Below are 27,708 nucleotides of genomic sequence, written 5' to 3' on the forward strand. Positions count from 1 at the left end.
ACTCTTGAATTAATGCAAAAAGTAACCAAACCTTTCCATATGATCTTCTGCATGGATTTTTCTCTCACTGTTGAAAGCTACAGAAACATGAAAAGACTCAGGGAAGGAAAAATCACTTCTTCCTTTGTGAATTGGGGTAAGACAGCTCAACAGATAAAGGCACTTGCTGCTAAGCCCAAAGATCTGAGTTCAGTTCCCGGACCCAAAGAGTGGTGAGAACTGACTCCCACAGGCCGTCCTTGGGCATTACATACAATCCCACATCCACATCCACTAGATAAATAAAGTAATAAATTTGAGGGCTGGGTCACTGCAGAAGGAGACAAAGACTGGCTGTACATAGACCTGAACACAGGGCACTGAAACAGCAACCTCTCCCCAATCCGCTATGGCATGGCCCTCTCTTCAGAAGGTTCGGTGAGAAGCTGCACAATATTTAAATGATGTTCAGTCTTATAGGTTTGGTAAACACAGCAAAGGCATGATCAGTAAAATCTGTCAAGAAACTCAGCAAGGTGTGTTGGGGTGGGGGTGGGGCATAAGGGAGCAAGATAGAGAAAAGCAACTCCACAGGGTAGTCCAGTAGCTGGTAAACAGTTGGCCTCAATCCCCTTACAATCACACAAATGGAAATGGTGTCAGAGCTGTCTCTGCAGGGCAGGCTGCTAGACTATAGGGTGGATCTCTTTAGTCTTGTGTAGAAATGGAAGAAGGAACTCTACCTCAGCACTGACTCTCAATTGCTGCCTAACCGGGTCTGGCCCCATTTGGAAGGTAGCACAGGATCTTACAGGCAAGGCTTCTGTGCTAACGTGGAGACACAGCATTGAAAGAGGCAGGGCCAGCAGGGATGAAGCCAGTTGAAGGCTTACAATGTATTTCTCTTAGACCTGTAAACAAGCCCCAGAGTCAACTGTTGACTTCGTTGTTTCCTGAGAAATCAAAAGCAGAGAAATTTAAGTGATCTGCTTGAGTTCCTACCACTAACAATGGACAGAAGAGCCAGGACAAAGACTTAACTGGTTCCAAGTCATCTTCACCCCCGAGAGACCCCTTGTGTGGCCCTCTTGGCTTCCCTATAAAAGTAAATTTTCACAGTTGTTGTTATTATAAAACCACATACATCATAGTTGGTCTTTATGTAAAAGAACAATATCCTGGTGTAAGAACTCAAGCTGACCAAATGGTTCCCTTCTATACAGAGCCTCTGAAACCTGGATTGCACACTCATCTAATTCATTTAAAGAAATCAAGCTTTGTAATTTCCTGTAGTGCACAAATAAAGAGATCTCGGTGTTTTCCATTTTCAGCGATAATGATGATGCTTTCCTATGGGATTTCCCCCACTTGCCTGATCTTTTGACTCAGGCACTAAACGGCAAGGCAGGTAAGAGCCGCAAGTCACCGCTTTGTCAAGAGTTTTACGGTTACCGCCTGCTTTCCACCGTCCATTTCTGACATTCAAACGGAGAGAACCTGGGTGCCACTAAATTTTTCCAGCTTTACAAATTGAAAGCCAAAAAGTTCCAGGTGCTATTAGGTTGTCCTGGGAGACTTGTCCCTCACGGAGTTCAGCTAGAGAAGGGGTCATAGTCTGTGGGAAAGGTAAATTCATGACCACGAGACAATATCATCACACGTCTTCTGCCCGTGTTCATAGCCAGGCACGCTCTCTCTGCACCACCACCTCCCAGTTCCACGGGGAGCACTTGGCTTCTCACATAATAATAACAACAGCAGCAGCTTACATTTATAGAGAGATGAGAGGGCCTATATTTTTTAACTCTTGACAAAAGATAGCTCCCAGCTCTACTTCAGGAACATCAGTCCTCATTACACAAGGCACAAAGAAATCAGGAGTCTGCAGAGATTTGCCGGTGAATGGATCTGCGAAAGGGTTCACAAACACGTGACGCCCTTGCCAGCCTGGCCATTCTGGAGAAACACCCTATAACAATCACAGAGAGGAAACGCAGCTAACTCTGGGTCCCGTTTCATCTCTCATCACTGATGCAGGTGACTGATATTCATTACGGTTCAGAAGTACATCACATTTTCTTGGCTTACAGTGTTGGCCTAACCATTTAGGCTGCTTTAGTGAAATATCATAAATTGAGTGACTTCTAAACAACAAAATTTATTTCTTGAACTTCTGGCAGCTGGGACTCTGGAGAATAGAACAGTCTGGATATTCCCTGACAACTCTCTTCTTAGAGATGGTACCTTCAGCTGCATCCCCATATGACAAAAGGGTACCTAAGCTCTTTGGGAACTGCTAGAAGGGTTCTGCCCCCATGACCCCATCACCTCCAGAAAAGCCTGCCTCCTAGTAACATACCATGGGCTCAGAATTTGAACATATGGCCTTGGGGAGGGACACAGATATTTGGGTCCTAGCATAATGGCTGCAGAATGCATAGATCCTTCCATGTCCCACCAGAACTTTGTTTTGTTACTGCTTTTATGTAAAATTGATTTTCCATGAATCAACTCAGAATATTCTGGACAGTGTTCTCTTAGCTATGATAGAGGAAGGTGAGCTGAATTAGAAAACGATTTCCCTGGACACCAAGACACAGATGAACAGAGTTGCTCAAACTTGGGCATAGAGCCTGGTCTTCTTGTGGGACTGTGAGGGTCTTTCACACCTGACATGACGAGGCAATGCCTGCCCATGCTGACCCCACAGAAATGACTCCAGCACTCCATGCCAGCAACAAAAATTTAAGAAGCAAGCGATTCTAGGAAGAACCTTTGTAAGCTAGGAAATACAAGGGCCAGCTACATTTTTTTAGGTACCTAGTTATGAACATTGGGAAGAGCTAAACAAAAGTGGGTGAATAACAGAAAGCCTTCCAGAAACAGAGACTGAGAGAAACAGAATCCTATACCAAGCCTTAAGTTCTAGCCCAAGAGTTTTTTGGTCTTTAACATTGGAGTGAAAATGTTAAGGGGAAGGCAGAAGAGACCTAGAGAAGCAAGGGAGGCAAAGGCTGGCAGGCAGTGTATCTCTTGAAAACAGTTAGGCCCTGGGTTCAAATCCAGCCTCACTCCTTTATAGCCATAAAGCCTTAGAATCGTCCTCCGTCCTTCTAAGGATTAAGTAGGACAGGCTCTGGGGACACAATGGCTTTTCAGTTTGATTGCACCCTCAGAGGGGTGGTTGCCACAGGGGTTGGCATCAGGACAGGCACAAAAGGAATCCTCACCCTGAAGGCTGACACAGGAATTTGTAAAAATCGTCTGGTCTCCCAGATTGTGTATCTAGAGGTCTGAATAGTCACTGTACCTCACAGACCACCTGTCAGCCAGCGCGGCCATGAACTTGAAGCTTTCATGTCAAAGCCTCCGTACTCCTTGCTTTCTACCGCTCCTCAGATGTGCTGAGATCTCTTCTGTGCAGCCCATGGCCATCCCAGGTACTTGGGAGACTGCTCGAGGTGCATTCGGCCTGGTGCCCCTGGACAGCAGGGTAATAAGGGGCCTCATGCTTAACCTTTGCTCTCCCTAGCGGGATCTAGAGCTCCACACTGCTCCATGTCCGCTGTCTTTCTTCCTTATCCCCTCTCCCCTTTTCTATTTTTCTCATTCTCTAATATATCTTCACTTTTTTCTTAAGTTTTAGTTTTGATCAACACAAAATTATTCATATTTATGGGGTGCCTTACGCTCCTGTGTATGCACATGTTGTGGGATGATCAAATCAGCGCAGTCAACACGTGTCACCTTAAATGGTTGTCATTTCTCCCCCTTTTTTCTTCCTTCCTTCCTTCCTTCCTTCCTTCCTTCCTTCCTTCCTTCCTTCCTTCCTTCCTTCCTCCCTCCCTCCCTCCCTCCCTCCCTCCCTCCCTCCGTTCCTTCCTTCCTTCCTTCCTTCCTTCCTTCCTTCCTTCCTTCCTTCCTTCCTTTCTATTCTTTTTACTGAGACAGGGTTTCTCTGTCTAACAGCCGTGGCTGTCTTGGAACTCACTCTGAAGCCCATGCTGACCTTGAACTCACAGAGATCTGCCTGCCTTTGCCTCCCAAGTGCTGGGATTAAAGGTGTGCACCGCCACACCTGCCTGGCTATTTGTCATTTCTTTGTGAAGAAAACATTCAAAGATTTTCTTCTTTTAGCCATTTTGAAATAATATATTTTTGTAAACTATAAACACCACGCTGGGGAAAAAAAAAGATGGCCACAATTCTACTTAACTATATGTAGCACATCTCTGTTTTCTCTTTGACTTCTTTCTCTCCCTCCTATGTCCACTCCATACTCGACAGTCACAGCATTTATCTCTAAGTTGCTCCATGATATATACTTCGGTATGTAGTGAGTATATTGAAAAGTTAATAGGATATATTTTTATTGTGATCATGTTAATCACATCTAAGCTGGATAAAGCCCTTCTAGGGTGATGCCCACCATAGACCCGCAGCTAAGCAAGCTCTCCCAGCTGCTTTCACACCCCAGTAAACTTTGGAGAATTGGGTAAAACTAGGCAGCTACTGACTAAACATCAAGGTTCTGTCTTCTCACTACTTCCCTTGTTTTGCGTACCAGGAAGGAAGGAGGGCAAGAGCTACATTTCAGGTCTCTCATTTCTTCCTCAGAGACTGGGCTTCTGGGATCTGTGTGTGCTATGGACATAAGTTCTTGGCATCTTTTACCCCTCCAGACCTCGGGGTCAGAGAGAAGATGGAATGCCAAGAAGTTGAAGGACGGTGGCAGTCTCTCTGCGTGTAACGATGGCTGGCCTTCCCAACTGCCTCCCTCTCATCCTCCACCTTCTCGGGAATATACCATGAGGGCCTGTGTTCCTAGGCAGATCCTTAGAGTTCCGTTGGCAAAGACAATATGCCGACTCTGAACTCTCTCTGCTTTTCACGTTTTCTTTAAACTAAAATCTCTTTAAAAGGGAAAGTGTTAGCCACAGGAATTTTAGGTTAACACAAGTAACGCTTAGTCAGTCATGCTGTGTATGGGTATATGGTGGTGATGGTGATGGCGGTGACAGGAATCGAACTCAGGAACCTGAATATGCTAGATGTTGGCTCTTTAGCCCCCATGCTTTTGTCAAACAAACACAGCACAGAAACAAAATTGAACGATGATGCATGGTCTCTACAGTGTATCTCCAGTGGCAGCAGATGATCCTGTTTCTTCTAGGTTGGAATCCTGGAAATATCATCAGTGCCACTGAGGACACAAGCCAGTCTCACACCAGTTTCTGTGGTGTAAAGTGTGATAAGGAACCTCTGACCAGGAATCTGGGGACTGGTACCCAGGAGAAGGATTCACAAGTCTTGCAAGGGCTTCAGATCCTGCTTTGGTCTGAGATGACCCATCCCGGCTCCCGTTTCCAGAATCTCTCTCCTCCTCTTTTGCTATTTTCAATCCATCAGACACAAGCCTTCCAGCCCCACTCCACCACTGCCTTCAGGTCTCTGCTAAAATGACCAACTTCAAGTGGGACATTGATGCTTGATTCCCGCCACTCTGTGGTTCTTGCTTTAATTTTTCTCCACAGCACTGGTCACTACTTGTTCTTTTGACTTGTAACTTAATCTTCTGTCTCCAGCAACTAGAATGCATGTTCTATGAGGGGCAGGAAGCTATGCGCACAAAGTAGGTGCTTAAGAAACATCTGCGCCAAGTTGAAGGGAGAAGCCATTATTTTCTACCACTTCAGAAGCCATCTGGCCTGTGCAAGGTATGTAATCTTCCTGAGCCTCAGTTTCTTCACCAATAAAAGAAATGATGATGAAAGATTAAAAACCAGACACAGTTCACGACTCATTTAACTATTCAATTAACAGTTCAAAATGTGACCATCAGAATAGAAAAAAAATAACTTTAATATCATTAAAAACAAATGAAGAGTGATGATTTGAACTTTTAAAGGCATTGCATAGCTCGGAATGCCTTGAAGGGGCATGAAAGACATTCTTCTCTTGAAGGACAGGTTGTTAGAACAGGGATCGTCCCCTATGCTGCAATCATTCTCCCACAAGGCATTATTTTGATGAACTAAGAACAAAGAAATTATAAACATATTGCTTAGTTATACTCCCCAAATAAAATACATATTGAATAGAAAACACATTGGAAAGTTAGGTTTCTTGACTCCCCGCCCCACAATATTGCAATAAAATGTTTGGGAACAGCTAATAAAACTAATATGCAGCTGGGTTCCCTGCCTAAACTAACTTGTGCTGATTACAAGATAGGTCACAAGGTCTGCGTGCTTTATTTTTGATGCATTCATTCTAATTGTTACTATGGGTGAAGACTAAACACAGAGACTCAAACATCCTGCTAAGGACGGGTTTACCCAAGGCGTACCACATGTTTTCTTTTCTGTCGTGAGCCTAAGGGGGTTTCCAGAAAAACGAGATTCTTAGAAACTACACTTTCCCTCGTCGTCACTTCAGCTTCCCACTTAGTCACTGTCCTGGAGCCTCCCAGTTGCACTCCCTGGTGAAAGAAACCCGAGGTGGCACACAACAAGAGCTGCAGCTAGCAATGAGGCAGTTGGAAAACACAATGCTCTTCAGACTGCTGAGCGGAGCAGTGTAACACAAGAAACAGCGTACCAATTTGTTGACATTATTATGCTCCGTATGGCTTTTGCTATGGGTAAGGTTCGTTCCCCCACTCTCACTGCCCAGGGTATTTGTGGAGAGCACATGGGATTGGGTGAGGATTCCAGGTGCCAGGTCATACTTCTCTACAATAAGTGAAGAAGGGCAGATGCATGGGGAGATAGCAATTGTCAAAACTCATACTTTCCCACCTAGTACTTCCTTCTGCATCAAAAACCATTTTGGTTCTAAGCAGCTGCAGCACATCTATGCTGTGCCATGTGTGAAAAAATAATCCTTCTCAGACGAGCACTAACAATGAGAATCAAAGGAAAGATGCCCGGGTTAACAGTGGCTGAGAGCCCTTCGGAAGCACATGTTGCTTCTTTTGGAAGGACCTGGTGAGGATAATGTCTAGTCTTCTGCTCTGCTTCAAGAACCCAAAGCTCAGTAGTGGCGTAGGCCTTTAATCCCAGCACTTGGGAGGCAGAGGCAGGCAAATCTCTCTGAGCTTGAGGCCAGCCTGGTCTACATAGAGAGTTCCATGATAGCCAGAGCTACCAATTCCAAACCAAACCAACCAAACAAACAAACAAAAATCCCTGCCCTCAGACAAGACTCTGATACTAGCTATTTTGGGGTGAGAGATTAAAACATATTTTTCTCTCTCTCTCAAAAGGCTCTGCCTTCTAAATCTCATTTTCCAGTAAACAGCAGGCATCACCCTCTGGCCAAGGGGTCCTCAAGCCACTGGGAAGATGCCAGAGGGGTTTCCGCAATGCACTGCAGGTAGGTACAGGACAAACGTCTGTTACACCTGTGGAAGCATTTTTAAGTCCTTAAGGAGCAGCTGTTTCGGGCAGAAGAGTACTAGCTCTCTAAAAAGCATTGTTGGCTTTAATTAAGATCTAGCTGTGAGAAATACTGAGAATTTCTGAAGACTATATGACCCCTCGAGCCCTACCTACCTTTGCTAGGCTTTGTAAATTTCCTGATGGATCAGAAACAAGATCCTTTCATGGTTCAGCCAGGATTATGGATCCGGAGATGATTGTATTGGTTTTTCAGTGCCCAGTTTGTGGGGCCTAAGAGAAGCATCCTGATCTGGTCTCCTCCGTCTCCCTTAGAAGCATGGGCTGCTCCTCTGGTCCTCAGGGTCCTCATGAGAAATTCACATTGGAACAGAGTGCCAACGAAAGCTTCTGTCCCCAGTGTACGGGTGTTTATTTTCTCACAGGTAATAGAAGCACACAATTAATCATGTATGTTTCTTTTTTGCTTTGGCTGCCAAGAAATTCATAACCAAATTCATCGCTTAATGTAATTGATCATATTACTACATGGCAGAGTTTTTGTTCAAAGCTCTTCTCTGATTTTGCCTGTCTACTTAAATTAATTTATTTGTCAATTATCATGTTTTCCCATTTTACTGTACATATTTTTGTAAGCCACCGATCTTTGCATAAGCATATACAGAGATTTAGAATATGTATACTGTGCATGTATGCATATATATTTTGTGTGTTTCTGTCTTATTTGTGCAAATGTTATGTTGGTGATTAGAAAAAACAATTTTAGTAGTATATCTTCATGAGAAAGCACTGTTACATAACAGAAATGAAATTGGTTGTACTGGATCATTCTTTATTGACTCTATAATATAGACTATAATGTAGAGAATTATTTTAATGAGTTCAATGATTTTCTGATGGTATCTATTCAGAAACGGTCATGTTTAATGGCACTTTATATCATTTTTGATTAATGTGTATTTAGAATTCTTGGAATCTAATTTGTAAATTCTTAAAAGTTTTCAGACATGTAAATTTTTAAAAATTAAATATGATTAACATGCATATGTGAAGTAGGTATAGATCTTTTTGGATATCAAGTTGTTATACTTGGAAGAACTTCTGTAATGTATCCCATAGGAAACCTGGAAGCACAATATAAATGATATCTATTATTGCTACTGTCCTTAGTCTATAAAATATGGTCATAGAGATGAAGTGTATCTCACCAGTAAACAGATTAACAACTGTGTGTGAGCGCTGCTAGGAATTGAACCCAGGACCTAAAATACTGATTTAAGAGATCTACCACTGAGCTATATCCCCAGACTCCCTGCGAGTTAGACTGTTATTCTTAGTTCATGTGCTTCTTGGGAGGACTCAGTGTCTTTGTAGACCAGAGGGTTTCGGAGCCCCAGAGACCCCATGCAATACTCTGCACAGCAAGGGGCTACATGGGAAATCTTAGGACATTTGAAAGCTTTGCTCTTGAGAGTATGGGACTCAGTATCCCTTTAAGACTGCTCTTCTTGTGGACCAGGAGGTAAAGCCTAGGCAGTGAGAGAGATTCTTAGGAGAGGTCCCCACCTTTCTGATTTCCTTAGAACGACACCGTTTGCTAATAACCTAGGAAGCACACATGAAGATGTTAACCAGCTTGTGCTTCAAACTAAGAGGTTAAAAACACAGCTCATAAGAACAGCATGTGTATCTCCAATCCTGCCATCTAAACTCTGAGTCGCTGTACAAACAAGTCTATCTTGAGGAAACAGGCTGAGTAATTTTCCATTTGGAGTGTCTGAGATTTCACTGAGTACTTCAAACTTGCAGAAGCCTGTGCTGCCAGATATTTTCCTTAAATTTATTATCTACAGGTTTCTCCATTAAGATTTCCCATGAACAAAAATGCTCTTCTGAAAGGTTGGACTTTAAGTGAAAGCGTTTCTTTTCGAGGCACTGAGATTAAATTAAAAAAATAAGTAAAGAAAGAGGTAGTGGCCTTTTTTGGTGAACACTGGTTAACATTCTTGGCTCATATCTGAAGACAGACTAAGTTTTCAGACACGTGAGCCTTCACAATCTTCAAAGGAAAGTTCAAAAGATGGGGAAGGAAGGTAAAAATACGAATCTATGTGAAGATCAAGAGCAGAGACGCTGTCACAGCTGTGAATGTCAACAGTGACTCGAGGAAACTGGAGAGTCTGTAGTTACAGTGACAGAGCCTATCAGGAGAGAGATGCTCCAGCACCTACACAGATTCAGAAAGGACCATCTCCTATGGGCTCCCACTAATTTACTGGATGCCTGTGCACAGATGCCAAGCAGAGCAGAGGCACTCTGTCACCCTAATAATAGGATGGCATAATAATGCTACTTTACTCTTATATTAACTTATACATGTGTCAGGGCGTGCATGGGAACATGCTATGGCATACCTGTGGAGGTCAGAGGACAACGTGGGGAATAGGGTCTCTCCTTCCATCGTGTGGGCGCTAGGAATTGAACTCACATTGTCAAGGGATGGCAGAAAGGACATGGATGCCAATAATTAAAATAAGACAAATTTATCTCACATGGTACCAGGTATTAAAATATGTTCACTGTTTTTTTTATTCTTGTGTTTGTGAATATGTATGTGTATATGTGTGATATGTGTGTGCACGCAGGTTCACGTGCACGGCCATACACCTTATGTTTTGAGACAGTCACTAATTTGGTTCGACCAGCTGATCAGTAAGTTTTCCGAAACACACTTGTCTCTGCTTCTAAAGCACTGGATGGAGTTCCAGATGTACAACATCGAACCTGGCCTTTAGGTGGGAGACTGGGATCCGAACCGAGTTCCTCATGCTTACGTTAGTAAGCCTTTCTGTGAACACACTTGAAAACATTTATGAGAAGATCCCCCCACTGTTTTGTCTTTTGGTTTTGTATTTATTTATTTATTTAGGCACTAAGTATATGCTGGGAACTGTGCTTTTTTCATTATTGAATTTAAAATGCTTGACAGCTATGTGGCAGGTACTGTTTTTAATTTACAATCTATGGAAGAGTCACCAAGGATCAGAAAGGATCAAGGCTAGTTGTGGTTGACCCAGGCATGAAGGCCAGCTTTCAAAATCCTAACTGAATGACAAGAGGAGGCGAAAACTGAGGCACAGCTGGCAGCGAGTCCCTACACATGTCAACCTGGCTTTGCCACTGGCAGACGCTCAAGGAAGAGACGGAAGTGTGAGCCCTGTCTTGTGGCCACCATGTCTTCCTAACAGGGGCTTGTTCTCCTTTACACGGGTCACACTGATGGTTTTCCAGCTCGCCATGAACTTCCAGACAGAGAGGTGTCCTCGGCAGTGCTACATGTTTCTTTCTCTTGGCTCCTCTATGTCCTTCTAGGTCCCTGAAATCTCACTCTCTACTCCATGTCTCTGGAATCTGAATGGAAGTGTTCTAACCGCTACATCCTCCGAGCACCTTGTCTGTTTCCCTTGAATTAGCATATACTCCCGACATTATTAGATATATGGCTGCCCACTGCCTTCGAGAAAATTGTCTCTTAAAGACTACATCCAAAATGGCTCCGTGGCACCCACGTACGCATCTTTAATAAAAGTTTAATGCAGAGTTAAAAGAAGAAAGGCAGGTACTATACTGCAACATTTATGTCCACGAAAGGGCTGTCCCCAGAGGAGCCAGTGAGCATGGCGATCAGTCTTCTCTCTGAAAGGATTTTCCAGTCAGCCTATCTCCATTCCATGTAGGTAATGGAGCTATTTTTCTGTTTAGGAACCAGTGGTTTAAGTAATGTAAGCTATGGATCAGTGGTTTGCAATGATGGGGCTGATCGAAAGACAATCACACTCAGCACTGCTAAGGTTAATGGCATTGCCTCTTATAGAGGAAATATAAAAGTGGAAGACAGGGAAGAAACCAATAAAAACATTTACACGCATCTTTAATGGTATGCAGAGTAGAACCCACTTAAACGAATACCAACTAATGAAAACATCTTGAAAAGAGAGAGATTTTTAGGGAAACCTTTTATCTATGGGCTCTGTATTTATAGAGCAAACCTTTTAAATGAATATGGGGTTAAAAAAGAATTAAATTGATAATTGTTGTGATTCATTGTGGTTCACATAGCTTTCATCAGGCCAATGAAACAAATGAACCATTTAACCAAGAAAGGCTTTTTCGCCAAGTTGCGTCATCACGTGAGATGACTAGGGAGTGTCCTCAGAAGATACCGCAGAGAAAGAACACTGCCTTGGGAACGGCTTGGGATACCCACTCTGGTGAGCCTTTGTGTGAGCACACCTAAGACACTGATGTGAAGAGGAAGAGACAGAACCCAGTGCAATAGATACAACGTATGGCAAGGAAAACATGCTGTAGCCTTCCCAACACATACATCTTCCACGAAATTTGCTATTTACTATGATTATTGTTTTGGGACAGGGTTTCACTATGTACCCAAGCTAGCCTATCACGCACTACGAAGCCCAGAATACCCTCAATGTGCTGCAGTCCTATTTCAGCCTCCCGAGTGCCCTGTGGGGATTATAGGCATGAGCCACCACACTGGGCCATTTTTTTCCTTTTTGAAAATAAGCATTGATATCCTGAAGGCATAGACATGCGGTAGCGGGGAATGTGGAAAAGACACAGGTTTGTGATCGGTATGGGTTGTCATGGGACAGAAGCGCGAGGCTTGAAACAGATGTGGCAATTACTACTCAAACATTCTTTTTAAATCTGGGAAATAACTTGTCAGGGTTCTAAATTCTATAGTTAGTAGAGTCTGCACTCCAGTGTATCGAGAAGGCAGATACGGACGGCTCCTTTTAATGTCAGCAAATGAAGGCAAGAGTTGCTGGAAAGAACGGTGTTTGGGGGATCTTCAACATCTAATAAGATGGGGCCATACAGACACCAGGGTTAGACAACTCAAGCCTGTTTTCTCCCTGAGCTGGTTATTCTCCTTACAAAGAAAAGCCAAATACAAGCTCTTTGAAAGTGGACCCAGACACTCCTGGTGTGAATATCCTCATTCAAATAAGAATTTTAACAATCTGGGAATTGTAGGGAGTTTCAGAATAAATGAGCCATGAGCCAGTTTGAAGCCACACACGGACACACAAACACACTCTGAAGTTCCTGAAATGTGTCTGGATAAACTGAAATTCTGTTAGACATTAAGGCTTTATTTGTGTATTTCTTTTGGCTATTTGATGTGATCTGAGGTGTTTGCATTTCAAAAACTATCTTAGAAATTTTAGAATATCAGATAAGTTCAGAATAGAGCTAACGTGGTACCATGGTGGACATGAGAGTGGTGCTTTTTATTTCCTCAGGATTCTGCAGGCCTGGAGGGCAAGTTATGTGCGAAATGCTACAATGCATTCCCCATTAGAGAGGAGCAGCCATACAGGTAAGACCTCTGTAACTGTGCTCAACCTAAAACCTAGCATTGTTGTGTTGAAAAAAAAAACCCATAATATCTGCAGACTCCTAATATTTCTTTTGAAAGAGACATGGAAATGAAAGGTTTCTAGGAATCATTTTAGTAGCCAGATTTATATGTGGCTTGATTGATTTATGCATCATCATATATTTTCTATATTGTATCCTTACAAGAACAAGAATAATTGTTGAACATTTCTTCAGATGGCAAAACTGAGGCAGAGAGAGACTCAGCCCCTTCCCCAGGTCAGTTGTAAGAAGGAACAAGATCACATGTAAATGCTCCCAAGGCCTTTTCCAGCCTGGGCTCTGGCAAAGATCCCATTGGAGGAGGATGTAACTCCTTCCACATTCTCCTCCAACAGGAAACTTATTAGACCCATCATGTCTTTAAACTACCCATGCTCTGTACCTCGGGAAGGCAGGAAGAAGAATAACAGAAACACCATTCAGCATATGCTGAAATAAGATGGATGTGGCCTGCCTCGGGCCCAGGGCTGTCCCATATAAGGCATCTCCTTTGGGTTTCCTTAACTCTCTGGGAACAAGGACCCTGCTGGGTAGGTTGTCTTTGCCATGCTTAGACTAGTGCTACCCACCTCAGCCTTGTAGACATTTTTCTTCTGCCAGGGCACTGCTCTTCTTGTGGACAGACAAGAAGTGTGGGGACGATGAGGATTCTCAAATAAGAAGCCTGAAGTCTTGCCAGGCTGGGCCAAGGCAACCCTTTTCTCCTTGACTGACAGCCAGCATTGCTGTAGGGCTTCAGACACATCTCTACCACAATACAGCATACAAAAACATATGCTGTTTGGCCAGCCATCTGAGTCTTAGATACAGGGCTGCACAGAGGACATGGGTGGGGAACCACACACTCCACAGAAGCCCACCGAGTGTGGACATCACCCACGTGCTTTTGATCTTTATAGTTTCTGCTGGTTTGTTTAAAAAGGTCTCAGTGTGTAGCTGAAGATTCAGAGTGACCTCAAATGTATTCTCTTGCCTCAGCCTCCAGAGTGACTGGATTCCATGTGTACACACTCTACCTGGCCATCATCAGTAGCCTCAAAAAACAGCAGCCCTTTAGGAACGGCTCTTGCACCAGGCTACAAGAACACAGCAGCCTTGCTTGGTTCTGTGTTTATAGTAGGAATGTATTGAACTCATACTTGGTGGGAGATAGACACTACACTCAGGAGAGAATGGAGAACAAAGATAGGCAAAGTTTTTGCTTTCATGGGGTTTATAATCCCCGGATACCTCCCTTTGCAGTTATTTCTATAGTCACTGGACAAATCCAATAGGACAATGGCAAAAGTGGCAGTTTTAATAATCACTCAACAAACACAATGTTACAATTGCAAAAGGGGCTCCAAATTCTAAACAATTTCCAAGCAAACTTCGTGGAGAAGAAAGAGAACGATTTCAACAGCATTTCAAATAACTTTCTTAAGCCTGTCCATTCTTTCTGGAGAAGCTGCTAACTCTAAGGAAAGCTGAGAATTTGCGTGGCAGAAAGGATTGCCGGGTAAGGGCAGACAACGTGAAGGGTCTGCCTTCTTCTGCTGTCTGTGCCATTCGAGGCGCATCCACTTTCAGCTCCCACAGTTCTGTGACTAAGGCCTGGAATGGTATCTGCAAGACAGCAGATGTTTAATAAATAAATATTGACTGGATGAGTAAATGTGATATCTGAAGATTTAGTGTGAAAACTTTTATAGTTCCCTGTAAACAGCAAGGAATTGGAGGCGAGAACAGTCACGTGACAGAGATGCACGCGATGAGCTTCACTCTACAGGAGACCCCCACCAGCAAGCAGTGCCAAAGTCCTGGTGGCCAGAGGGACATGGGGGATGGGCTGGCTCTCAGTACTTTCCCGTTACATCTCTCAGGCTTGAATTTTATTGCAACTGACTCAACAAAAGTCCTTTTCAGAGCCCAACTCTGCAGGCTCGTGAGTTCACTGTGAGGTTTGCAGCCTTCTCTTCAATATTTACACAGTGAAAGGCCATTTGATTTGAGCTCTGAGGACATTAGATTTTGACAGCTTCGAAATGTCATTCTCAAAGCAAGGACTTCACATGAAGAGAACCCTGGCTCTAACTATCCTATAAATGCAAATATCCTTGACCAGAAAACCTTGAGCACGATGCTCTAAGGATGCTAGCGAGATTACATGGAGTTCTTTTTAACTGTATTAGTTTCCTTCCAACATCTCTTAAATTGAATTAGAGTAAAGTAGGGACGGCCTAGGTTCGAAAGGTGGATGCCAAAGAAGTCACATTTTAATTTCATCTCTGTCTCTCGTCCATAGATGCTTTCTGGCTGTCAGCAAGGAAGTCAGCATGCTTTATCCCAGGGAAACAGGTGGGGTGACGGGCCACCCAGGCACTAGACACGAAGTGACCAGAAACCACTGTGCCTGTGCTGCATGCTTTGTACCCAGGACCTCTCCTCTGCATGCTCCTTTTGCTTGTGGAAAACCTGGTGCATTCCCTCTTACACATCAAGAGGATGGAAGTCTTGCTTCATACCTTATCAAGGGTGCCAGATCTATCAATTAGGAAAATACCTTGATGGCGCATTTTCATCATAATTAACAAGGGAGATTGCCAAGAATATTAACTGGAAAATGCAACAGAGCACAAGGTTGATTCCTCTGCATTTGGAACAGAAGAGGAAGCAGCAGAGGGTGAGAGAAGACAGGAAGAGAGCCAATGGGACAGAGGGCAGAGGGCAGTGCTTTTAAGAACAGCATTGTTTACAATCCATGTGAAGATGTTTGTATTTTCTGAGGCATTACCCAAGTGCTTCTCATCTACCTTGTTCTCTCTACACCCAAAATCAATTTCCATAGGTACATAGTATACAGACAGAACATAGGCTCAAACCTCTGGGACACAAAGCATGGAAGACAGAATCCCAGGACAGGAGAGAGATATATATGGTGAACTGTCTCAGCAGGAGCAGCAACTGAGACCCAGAAGAGAACATTCCCCCAGCAAGATGAACACTTCAGATTTTCCTAATATATGGAAGGGAGATTTAGAGATAATCCCAACGGGTAAGAAGGCCCATAGTCATCCAGTGACTGTGCACATTTCAGAACGGAGACCAACGATCTCCTGTCTTCTGTACATTCTTGTGCACCATCATTGCTGCCTCTTGCATAGCCTCAAACCTTCACCATGCACGCCAAATACTATCCAAACACACCCAGGAGAGCACAATTGCATTTTTTGTAAATGCCTGCTCGACTGTCTGTTTTGCTCACATATGTACTTGATTGGGTCTGATGTTGTTTCTGTTTCTATCCATACTGCCTGGCACCACATAGATTAGTAAGTAGATGTGATTAAGATCAACTGGAAGGAAGATGGACTCCTCTTTTTGATAGTATAATCATTGCTAAGTACAAGCCTTTTGAAAACCTCCGAAGTACCTTATTATCCACCATCTTAGTCTCAAGGCTCTCTGGAGGGAGATAGCAATAGAACCTGGCCCCTTACTGCCTACCAACCACGGACATGCTCCTTAGCCACCCTGTTTCTCTCCCTGTCTATCTTGAGAACCGCTGTGGCAAAATCAGATTGGATACTCAAAACAATCTATACTATTTACTATAAGGCCCTCTTAGCCTTGCCTGACTGTGGTCAGTATTCTTGCTTGCCCTGATGATGTGCAGAGATCCCACATGGAAAGAGAGCTGAGTTCTGACAGTCAATGTGACGGATGACCAGGTTCCAAGCCTTGCTCTTATTTTAAAAGTTAAATGTCCGGGTCCTTTACACAGAGCAGTGCTCGCAGACTTACACACAGTCCTCCTACAAGTCCGTTAGGATGGAACTGAACCCAATACATATTTGGAAAGGATGAGTAACACGGCATAGAAGATAGGCAGTCTGCACATATCCCATCCTCTCTGGCTCTTCCTGGTACCTGCTAAAAGCTGTGCAGAACCCTCTCACGATGAGGGACATCTTGTGTTAATTTCTCTGGTGAACTATTTCTGAAAATACTTTATCATCTCTCTTAACTGAAAATTCATCTTTCCTTTACTTTTTTGAATAAATCCAAACTATGGCTTCTGAATAAAGACCCAGTGAGTTCACAGGAATAGAGTTGCAAGCAAAAAACTGCATCTCATGCAGCTTGTCCTGGGTGAATACAAGTTTGAGCATCATTTCTTAGATTATTTTCCCGCTTTCCAATCAGTTGTTAACTACTGGTCTCACTAAGGCTGGCTGGGAGAACTCCCACAGTGTCACTCTGCAAATCCTGCAGCTGAACGGATATGCTGCTCTGTGCTTTTATTTCAGAATGGGCGATGTATCAATCCCCCTTCTGTTGTTAGGGTTTTTCTTAGGGTTCAAAGCTGTAACAAGGCATTCAATTGAAAAGCTTTCAGTTTAGAAAACATTTGCAATTTTCAAAGAAGGTCAACTGCTCCATGGGGTTAACATGATCTGTGAATGTGGGAACTGCCAGGAATCAGATATCCTAATGAACTTTGTCTCGCTCGCTGGGAGCAGAGAATTAACCAATTCTTTTAAATAATTCACAAATCTGAAATGAAAGAGGTAAGGTGAAAATTCTTGTTCTACTGCTCAGAAAAGAATGGGGATTGGAAGTAAGCATTTTATGTTTCCAATAAAACTACATTCTTCTACCTTTTGAAATTGAAGCAGTTTCAAATTTATTGGCAACTATAATTGTTTTATGCCATCCAACAAACATAACAGCACCTGGTTTAAATATTTAAAACAAATCCCATTTTAAATACTACCCAACTCTGGCAAGAAAACCAAATGAAAAGTTAGTTCATTGCTTAAAAATACCCACTAATGAAACCTATATTCATAATATTTGACTTCCTCCAAAAAGCCCGAAGAATGTTCCTAAAATATAAGAATACATTTTCCATAAAATATTACTTGCCAAAAATGAAATCAAGATGTCCACTAAGAGATGTTTCTTCATACCCTTGAGGCAATAAGGTGGCAAGAGAGACAGTGGGCTCCGCTTGGGGAATATCTCTTGGGAACAGTTGCAAGTGCTGGTACCGTCAATACATACAAACATTCATATATGCAACACTCCCAAGAAATGACCCAGCAGCTTAAGTCTATAATGAAGCCTGTGGCTGCCTGAGTAAAACTGCTGCAGATATCCACCGAGAGGAGATGAGGGGGATGGAAGGGGAGAAGAGGAGAAGGGAGGAAAGGAACAAGAGAGGAGAGGAGGAAATGACTATGCACCCCAAGAAACAAACAAGAAGCGAAAGGCACTAACACTGTTAGAAGCAAAAACAGCAAGAAAATATATATCTTGGGGAAAATTCTGACACAGAAAACCAAATGCCTAAGAGTTTAAATTACTTATCCCACATTATAAACCTATGAAACCAAACTCGAAGTCCATTCTTTCCACAACAGCATGTATAATGGCTAAGCAATCAGAGTGCAGCTGGAGTGAGTTGGAATGACTTTTTAATACTTGATTATGGGCAAATAATTTAAATTCTGTGTCCTCATCTGTAAATGGAACACACTAACAGCACCCACTTCTAGAAATAGGATTAAATAAACTCGCACATGTAGAACTCTTGGAACTTTGTGTAAAATGAGCCAATCAGAGCACTGCTACAAAGATCATCATCATCCCCCTCTCCTCCCCTGACAGCCAAGTCACACAGCTCCTCAGGACACCTAGCAAGGCAGCACTTCCTCCATGCTGCTCCCAGCCAATGACTGGGGGTGGGGGTGGGGGAAGACACTGAGGCAGGCCCTTTCCTCATCCATCAAAGACACAACAATTCAACTGGTGACTTTGGCTCAAGGACACTCACTGTCCTGGACAAAATTCTCTTAGAACCCCCTGCTACCTGGAACTCCTTTTATATAAATCCCTCCATGCAGGACCACCTCTCCTCATCACAGCACTGGGACTGCATTGCAGTCTGGAGGCTCTCTCTTGTCCTCTATGCTGTCTTTCAGACGGAATCCCATCAGGACTGTTTTTCTTAGAGAACCCGGATGAATGCCCAGGTACACAAAATGCCCTCAAGGAATGTAAGCTTTGATCATAAAAACAAAAATGATTGTTTTTGCCTTATTTACCCCTGAAGTCCCAAAGAATTTAATTCTATTTCCTAGAACTGTTTCCCTTAAGCCTGTGACCATTATTCATTCTTACAGTTAAAAGCATCAACTTTATGTTAATCTAACGTCTTCAGACCAGCTTATTTATTAACCCAAGCAAACTCGTGCTGAGAAACTAGCACTCTGAACAAAACACTCAGCTTTTTCCTGCTTGAAAGATGGAATCCTCTGCCTTACAGCTTACCTGACATGCCTTTCTAGACTCACCTCTGAAAGTGGAATTTTCCAGAGCTCTACTGTTTGACAGTTTTCTTATATTCACCATCTTTTATGAGGCAAAGCATTCTGCCAATAGCAAGATGTTATAAAACACACACACACACTTCCTTTACCTTTCAACGGTGACTCTCATAGGCCCCAATAGGTTATTCAATTCATATCCCACTGATTAAACTTCAACCCTTACTTTCATAGGTTGAGTGACTCTCAACTATCTCTACCGCACCTATTGACGGCCCTTGACAACTGGCTCATTGTTCCAAAACAACTACTGGGCAAGGTACCAAAAGTCACGAGAACTTGGAAGTAGTCTCCTTGGGTTTCATTTTCAGTGAGTCAAATTCCAGTGGTTTGACCCTTGGTGATCGGTGAACTCATCACAGACTAATCAAACCTTCCCACACACCATTTTCAAGGCTACTTTGGCAACTTCTAGAGAGTGTGTGGAGACTATGGACTAGTTGCTAGATAAAGTACTGAATTTGGCTTAATAATGAAGACTTTGAGTATAAGTATATTCTATATACTACATACCCCAGAGCCAGTTTTCTTATTGTTCCATTCTGCCAAAACAGAAGTAACTAATAATACTAAATTTTACTGCATAATCTTTGGGTTTTAGTTCAAATGGCAACATCCCCAAATGGGACCATCCTGCTGTGAACCTCTGTACAACAGTAACACATCCTCATTCCACTTCACTTCTCTTCATAGAATTTAGCATTACATGTCATATTACATGTCTGTTAGTCAGTTTATCTAGTCTTCGGGGCCAAGAAAGAAAGCATAGTTAGGAGCTGGACTTTGCTTTGATCTGTGTCGTGCTAAACATCATCCCAGTGCTCTTTATTCTTCTCTTCTCGGATGTTTGCCATATGAAGCCTGTGGATGGGACGTATGAGACTTCTCGACTGCCTTAGGGTTCAAGTCAACCAAGTATAGAATTTAACAACTCAGACGGAGCAGAGTGCTCTGCAGGAAATGCCATCCCTCTTCCCACTTTGCTGGGGTCATCCCAATAGATCTCCTGAACAATAAATTCATGCCAGGGAAACAGAGTTTCTAGGACCTGATAAAAACCCAAGGAGGAGAAAAGAATGAGAAAGATGGAGTGAGAAAAGTGCCCAAACCCTTGTGGCTCTATGAATCTTTCTGGCAGACAACTAATCAATCTGGATTAGTGACCCCTAAATCACCAAAAACATTATTTCTATTACATTCCATTTACTAATATTACCCATAAACGGATTATTTCTTTTGAAAAAAACCAACATCGCATGCTTCAAAACAACAAATTCTCATTCAAACAACAAATGAGAAACGATCTCTTTGTGTCAGGGAAGGCTCATACACAATTCCTGACCCCAACGAGGCCCCCTGATACTTCACCATGCTAATCTTTGATTGATGGGGAAGTATGGGAAAAGTGGCCATCAGAAATGGTCCTTTTAATGGCATCTCCATCAAAGGGTCCTGTGGTGCTGGCTCCAGGCTCAGCTCAGAGGGAGAACATCAATAGCAGATAGAGCTGCGGCCAAGCAGCAGATGAACCTTCTACAGCACTGACTTGACGATGACTTCCCCACTTTAATTCAAATGCTAGACTCCAGATCTGTGAGTACAAATTATAAACTTTCCTATTTTGAATGTTACACTAAAAGGACACTCCTGGGCCTCTCATGGGACACGGGAACAAATGAATTTGAGAAACAAAAGGAAAACCCATTTTCTCTTCTTCCCTCTGTAATTAAATAACCGTAATAATTATGTAAGAAGTTAGCCATTGGGGAGGGGAAATACCTAAAACAGATCACCTGCTCGTCTACTTCAGAATCTGAAAATCAGGGAATGGGATCTAAAACCCTCCCTATGGGCTATCAGCCCTCAGAGCTAAAGACCACACAGCAGTGAGCCTGTGTGTGGACAATGAACTGCTCACAGTGTGTGAGGGTGCAGCCACTTCTTTACTCCTTCCTCCACTTTCCACACTGGACGCTGTGCAAGCTCAGCCATTCTATTGCCTCACTCGTCTTTCTCAAGACGAGACCCAGAAGTTTAGAGAAACTTCTAAGGAGACGACAATGGGTCACATGTGCTAAAGTTACATAAGAAGTCAGAATTCATCAGGTTTCAAACTCTGACTTCAGAGCAAGCCATGGTCTCTTAGAGAAGAGGGACTGGCTCCATTGCATGGCTGAAAAACCATCAGTCGGAACTGAATCACAAAGAGCTGAAAACCAGCAGGCATTTAGGATGTAATGTCTCCCCGGGTTGGGGCCTTTACATATTTTAGAGTATTGATCATTACCGTTATTGCTGCTGTTTTGGTGGTCACTCTACTGTGTCTGTCCCTGAAGAGTTCTCTGAAGAACACTACAGAGAATAATTGTTGCTAGCTAATTGTCAAGGAAAGTCATGCAAATTATGAAATATCGATAGGCTGTCTTTACAAGTCAATGGTGCCAGACTGCTCCTGCTTTGCCAATGAAATGCAAGTTGTAGGGGTGTGTGGCCTTCACAGCTCTTGAAATGACCTAAAAATGGCACATTCATTAAAACCAGCCTCTAATGTAAGAAGTCCACCCAGCGGTCACAATTTATTCAGCTTGAAATAATTGACTTTTCTGTCTTTTCAATGTTATTAACATTGTGACTTAATATTACAGCACAGTATTATATTTGTAGATGAAGCAGAGAAAAGAAAATATTAAGTTGACTTTTTAAAAGAACATTTACCAGAGTTAAAAAAAATGTTCATCCAAAAGAGAAAAAGAAATTTATAGTTTTCTTATCTCACCCCCAACTTACAAAGTGCATCCTGCATAAAATTCTTAAGCTAGGAAGTCAATATCCTTACAACTTGTTTGGAAAATATTAAAATATTCAAAATGTACGCACGAATGAGTGAGAATGATAACTAATAAAACAGTAACAACTATGGCGAAGATCAGCTGATTCTTTGTTCATCTAGTAACATTTAACAGTGATATTGAGCTTAAAAATTTAAGATGGTACTGGAATAAATAAAATTAATCAACATAAAAGCCAGAGTCAAAAAACAAACAGATGAAAAACAGCCAGAGTCAATATTGTTGTTGGCAGGTAGAATTTCATAATCTCAAAATCTGGGACAAGTGTTATGATTAATGGCTTCCCCACTTGCACACGCCCATCTGAGGCTGGATGTAGCAGTATGGTGTGGCTGCTGGACAGGAACGAGCACCACTAAACTCAAAGACAGTGACCCCAATACTTACAGGGATTCTCACTATCAAAACAACAACAACAACAAAACCATTTATAGCACTAAGGCAAGGTGAATGAGACAGACATAGCTCCTCCCTTTCTGGCAGTGGAATTTTGTCCCTCCCATTTTTTACTTCTGGGTGCTTCTCTGATATTGGTAGGACCAGTGGGGAATGCTGCATCTGAGGATTGCCTGTGCTGACTTGACTCTGATTCTCTGTGGCCTAACTGAATAGGGCCTTGATTAAGCAGAAATGGTATCTCATAAGCTTTGCTCTCATCGGTGATGGACTTGATGCATTGGAGCTGCAAATTTCATCTACACTGCATTTTCTACAGCGACCAAAGATACCCAATGCCAACCTCACATGGTTTGGGGGAGCTAAGCTTGACCCACTCGCTCTAGCTTTGGCTCTAGCAACAACTGGTAAAACCTAGACAATTCTGTCGAAGTGTCATTTCCCACACACAAATTAGATATTCAACTTCTCCAGAGAATATCCTCCTCCCTAAAACCTTTATGATAACTAAACAGTGAAGAAATATATATATAAGAAAAGATGGGTAATGGCAACACCTTTATCAGCGTACTAATTTTACTTACTAAGCAAATAAATACCCTTATCCTGTATGTTCAAGGTGAAGAGTTAGGTTGTGTGCAAGATCGTTTTAAAATAAATCTGTCACGAATTCTACCTTAGTCAGTTTGCAAGCTTTTATTGGTTTGCTTGTTTTTTTTTTGTTGTTGTTTGTTTGTTTGAGGAAGGGAGTGTATTTTCTTTAATTTTGGTCTGCTCTTGCTTTCTTTTCTTTATTCTTTTAATTATGGTTCTGGGATTGAACAAGGGGCCTCATCTACGCCAGGCAAGCGATCTACCATTGATTTATACTCCCAACACATTTAACACCATTTTTCAGGTTCTACTTGTTTTATGCCCGGGTGGGGTGGGGTGGTGGGGAACTTAGATAATATCAAAGAAATTTAAGCAGAGTCCCTTCTTTCTAGAACACCTTCTAGAATACACACCCCCTGAGGTCCCAGTAACTCTGAATCTCCTCTTCCATTCACTAGTCCTTAAGCTCACAGGAAAGAAACAGAAGGAGGACAGAGCTAAACAGCAAAGTAGATGTACACTCTAGGACTTAAGGAACTTCCTGCCAAACATCTTAGAGACCATCTACAGAGAACGGCCCTGCAGTTCCGTGTTATTACTGATCACATTCCTTCTGCCCCAGGACTCCAGCTTTGGAACCTTGGATAGTGTCTGGTGTTCATGGCAAGCCTTACGTGAAGAACCTTTGGACTCTCCCTGTGAATGAGGCATTATACTGTCCCTACCAATGCTCTCATTTCAATATTCATGTAGTAGGTTCCTTTCAGTATTTCTAGTATGCTTACAAGAAAATTAAGTTTACAGAAGCAGCTCATTTACTCACCCAGCTACTATTTAATTTGAACACAGGTCTGTCTGGCTCCAGAGGCAGTTTTACCCATTAGATTATATCAATTTTGAGTTTCAGAAATGTTGGTATTTTATTTCTGGGCTCCAGATAATTCCTTAAAAATTTTCCATCGACTGCTCTAATTGTACAAAGATTTGTGTTTTCTCACAGTCGAGTCTTAAAGGGAAGAGGAGTAAAGAAAGCAGAATTCTACAGAACCCAGCAGCCTGGCTGCAGCGGGTGAAGGCAGCTGCATCCACTTTAGGTAGAGTTGCATGGCCTAGCTGATGGCGGGAGAGGAAGCAGCAAGTTACCATTTGGCTGTTCAGTCTCTACAGTTTACTCGGGAAACAGCATTTGCTTCCCATTACCTTCATCAAGAGCGATGGGAAAAATATTGTTTTCCCTGGTGTGTGTGTATGTGTGTGTGTGTGTGTGTGTGTGTGTGTATTTATATCGAAGGAACAGTGCGTTCTCACTTCATCCGAAGAACAGATTTTTGTCACGCCATCACACAGCAAGATTCCAAAACTTCACAGAGCTTAGCTGGTACACCTAAGAGAGCTTTTCCTTTCAAAATGAAACCAGATACCATTCAGAAACTCATGTTCACGCTCATAGTCTGGGGCAATGATGAAGGACTTAACAGTCAATCAAGGCAGCACTGAGAACAGACTACCTAGTGCGTGCAAATACCTTGCCCTAAGATCTTCATTTACTCCCTTTGTGATTCTGTGTCTTTAACAAAGAGAATGTGATATTTTTCTTCCAATAAGGTCACCTGAGACTGACAAAGGCAGATGGAAGAAAGGAGTGGGCTGACCTTTTCCAGCAGAGAGGTAGGTCTAAGACACAAGGGCTTCTTTTTTAATGAAAATACACCAGAGCTTGGAAGGTGCACAGTTTTTAGGTTATCTCTTGGATACAAACTCTCCCTCTCTTTGAACTCACACTCACGGATGCTTGAGGTAGCACCAAGTCATCCCGGTTAAAAGTGGACTTGGCCAGTAACACCATGCCTTTGGGCCAAAACCCTGGGTGAGTCATGGGATGATTTTTGGCCGGGAAATGCACAATATCGGTATTGCAGGCAGCTCCAGAGAGGTATGCCAGTCCTCTCCCGGCTCGGTTTATATTTGCATGTGAACAGCTTGCTGGCCATTTTATGAAGGCAGATGCATGGCAGACCTGCTGGAGGGGTATCCAGACCTAAATATGTGAGCTACACACCCTACAGCTTATCAATTTGTAAGATAAAAATAAAGTCATCTCTGGACACATCTTCAGGAAGATGAGCACAAATGTATTTTATGAAAAATGGGACATTTAAGGCATCACCAGACAGGCCAAAAATAAAGAAACAAGTCTATAAACATTGATGCATAGATTGCCAACAAAAGATAATATGCAGCTGTTTGACACTAAAAAAATCTCTTCAGAGGTCTCTCCTTTTTTATTTTATTTTATTTAATTAGTTATTTTTTAACTGTGTCTTGGCAGGGGCAGGTAGGGGAACCTTTGATAAAGAAAAATTCACCAAAATACCAGAGTGAGGTTAGGGAATCATCATTTCACATTTAAGGTCGCAGTGGAGAGTTGTAACAGAGTTTCCAGGATGGACAAAATAGAAAGGGTTCTGAGCAATTAGTGACAGGATCTAATGTTACAGTGAGCCCTCCATCACAGCATACCAAAGCGTTCAGTTTGCCTATCCTTTCCGGATAATCAACTGGAGATCAAAATGGGAAAAATGAAGAAGAGAAGAAGGAAGAGGAGAGAAATTCTTATTCAGGAAGCGGGAGATGAAAAGCAAAAAATTATAATATTATATGGGCAAGGAAAATGGAAGAAAAGTCCTGAACCATTATTAGCATCTTTATCTTTTTAATATAAATGTCACTGAAAAGACTTCAGTAAGTATGTTAAGTATATTACCTTACTTAATTTTCACTAGGGTGATACTATCTTATTCTGGATAAATAAATGAATACCGTGAGAGGTTAAGTCATCATTTTAATATTACAGACATTAGTCTCACATTTGAGGAATTTAAAAGGTATCTATATATTGACCTATGATAGACTGCTAATGTATAGCTCCTATTTTATTAAATGAGTAGTTTTGTTCAATCCAATATTCCAATATATGACTATGTTTTTCATCCTTGCAGTGTGTATCACAAAGCTTGAACAATTCACACAATATTATTATATGTGAAGTGTGCTTTCTATCTTAGGAAGGTCTCTGCAGCAGTAACTTCACGTGGACTCTGAGATGAGGCTCAGCAGCAGAGGACCTGTCTAACATACAGGGACTACGGGTTCAAGCCCAGTCCTGACAGCAGGGGAAGAGAGAAGGGAAGGACAGTGAGTGGTAAGATTGCTCTGTTTACATAACTGAGGGATTTCATGGTCTCTTACTATCTTATTTTAGACAATTTAAAGCAAAAAATCTTTCAAAGATATGGCGCTTTCTTAAGGCCATTTGCAAAGGGCTAAGATCTAAATTATCCTGAACACCTTTGGACACTTCTCATTTTGAAGAGAACTGCTACAAAATGTCCCGAGAAGTCCATGGTACTTCCTACATGTTGTCCTAGAAAGTGCCTTGGCAAATCCATCCCTCCTCACATTTGTCTAGAAAATTCAATATCCTAGTGAGGAGACTTGCAGAGAAAGACTGTGGTCAGGGCTGAGGCTGCTGGGATGCCCCTTGACTTTTCTCTTTGAATACTCAGAGTTCTTGCTGTGAGTGCTCCTAGGGCAGCTGCTGGCTCCTGTGGACTCTGATACAGCAGCCAGAGTCGCATGCTAAACTTACCATTTTCTGGCTGGTCCTTAATGTCAGCGTCACTTGGCTGGCTGGGACTTTCAGATTGACTTGAATCTGAAAAACATAAAAAATACAGCCAAAATTACAGGATCTGTGAGAGAAAGTGGATCAGAGGTGCCAGACTTTCTCAAAGGTTCGGCCTAGAAACCAAGAGTGAGGATGTCAGGAAAATGATGTGATGAATGAAAAGACGGTAAAGGAAAAGCGGGAGGGGGCAGGTGCATGAGCCTTTAGCGCAAACACCCAGTTTTGCCGATGCATCCTGTAGTTCCTTTGTGCTAGATCAGTAACTGAAGCTCTTCAGAACCATTCTCCAAAGGAAAGGTGGTCCCCAACTCACTTCCTCATTACTTATATATTGGCATCTGGTAATGACTTCATCCTCCATCACACACCGCTGTAGCTTGATTCTGACCATAATAAAGGGTATATTTTGAAGCTGGTACTGAAAAGCCCAGACAGCAGCACAGACTACAGACTCACGCCACTCAATCCCAAAGTTCTAGCTCATGTGCTAAAGTAACCAGTACCCAGACAAGGCTTCCTGAGGCTCAAGCTTCCTTACAGCACAAATGCTTTCCTGCAGTGGTAGGTATCAACCTGGGAACCTCAGAAGGGTTTGTTAATAAAGGCAGGATCTGCTAAACCTTTGCAAAATTTAATTATTTCTTCTTTTAAAAATCATAATTTTTGAACTTAAAAATTTTTTTCCATTAAGTTAACTTCTAAGTAAGATAGCTTAAAATAACTTTTTTCCCCCAGAATGAGACAAAATGAACTTTTAAAAGAACTCCACAGAATTAGAAGCAAGTGTAGTTAGTGATATGTTTGGGAGAAAAGAGGAAAACCGAGGTGCATATCTCAAAGGGAATAAAGCATTTTCAGACATGTAGGTCAACAGACACAAATAATTATTTGAAGTAAATACATTAAAAACCCTCTGTATCTGTGGAAAGGATGGATCCTAACTTTACCTTGATGCCACAGCT

The 27,708-nt window shown here is 42.3% G+C and overlaps 1 protein-coding gene across 4 annotated transcripts in view; it reads right to left on the reverse strand.

The window, feature by feature from the left end:
* The window catches only part of Nfia (nuclear factor I A), a 345,107-nt gene that overhangs the window by 135,472 nt on the left and 181,927 nt on the right, over positions 1-27,708 (reverse strand). For all 4 annotated transcript variants that reach the window (XM_057783547.1, XM_057783548.1, XM_057783549.1 and 1 more), the window contains exon 3: positions 26,708-26,773. In XM_057783547.1, the coding sequence (XP_057639530.1) occupies positions 26,708-26,773 (66 nt within the window). The remainder of the gene's footprint in view (positions 1-26,707; positions 26,774-27,708) is intronic.

Source organism: Chionomys nivalis, chromosome 11 (genome assembly GCF_950005125.1).
Source record: "Chionomys nivalis chromosome 11, mChiNiv1.1, whole genome shotgun sequence".
NCBI classification, from domain to species: domain Eukaryota; kingdom Metazoa; phylum Chordata; class Mammalia; order Rodentia; family Cricetidae; genus Chionomys; species Chionomys nivalis.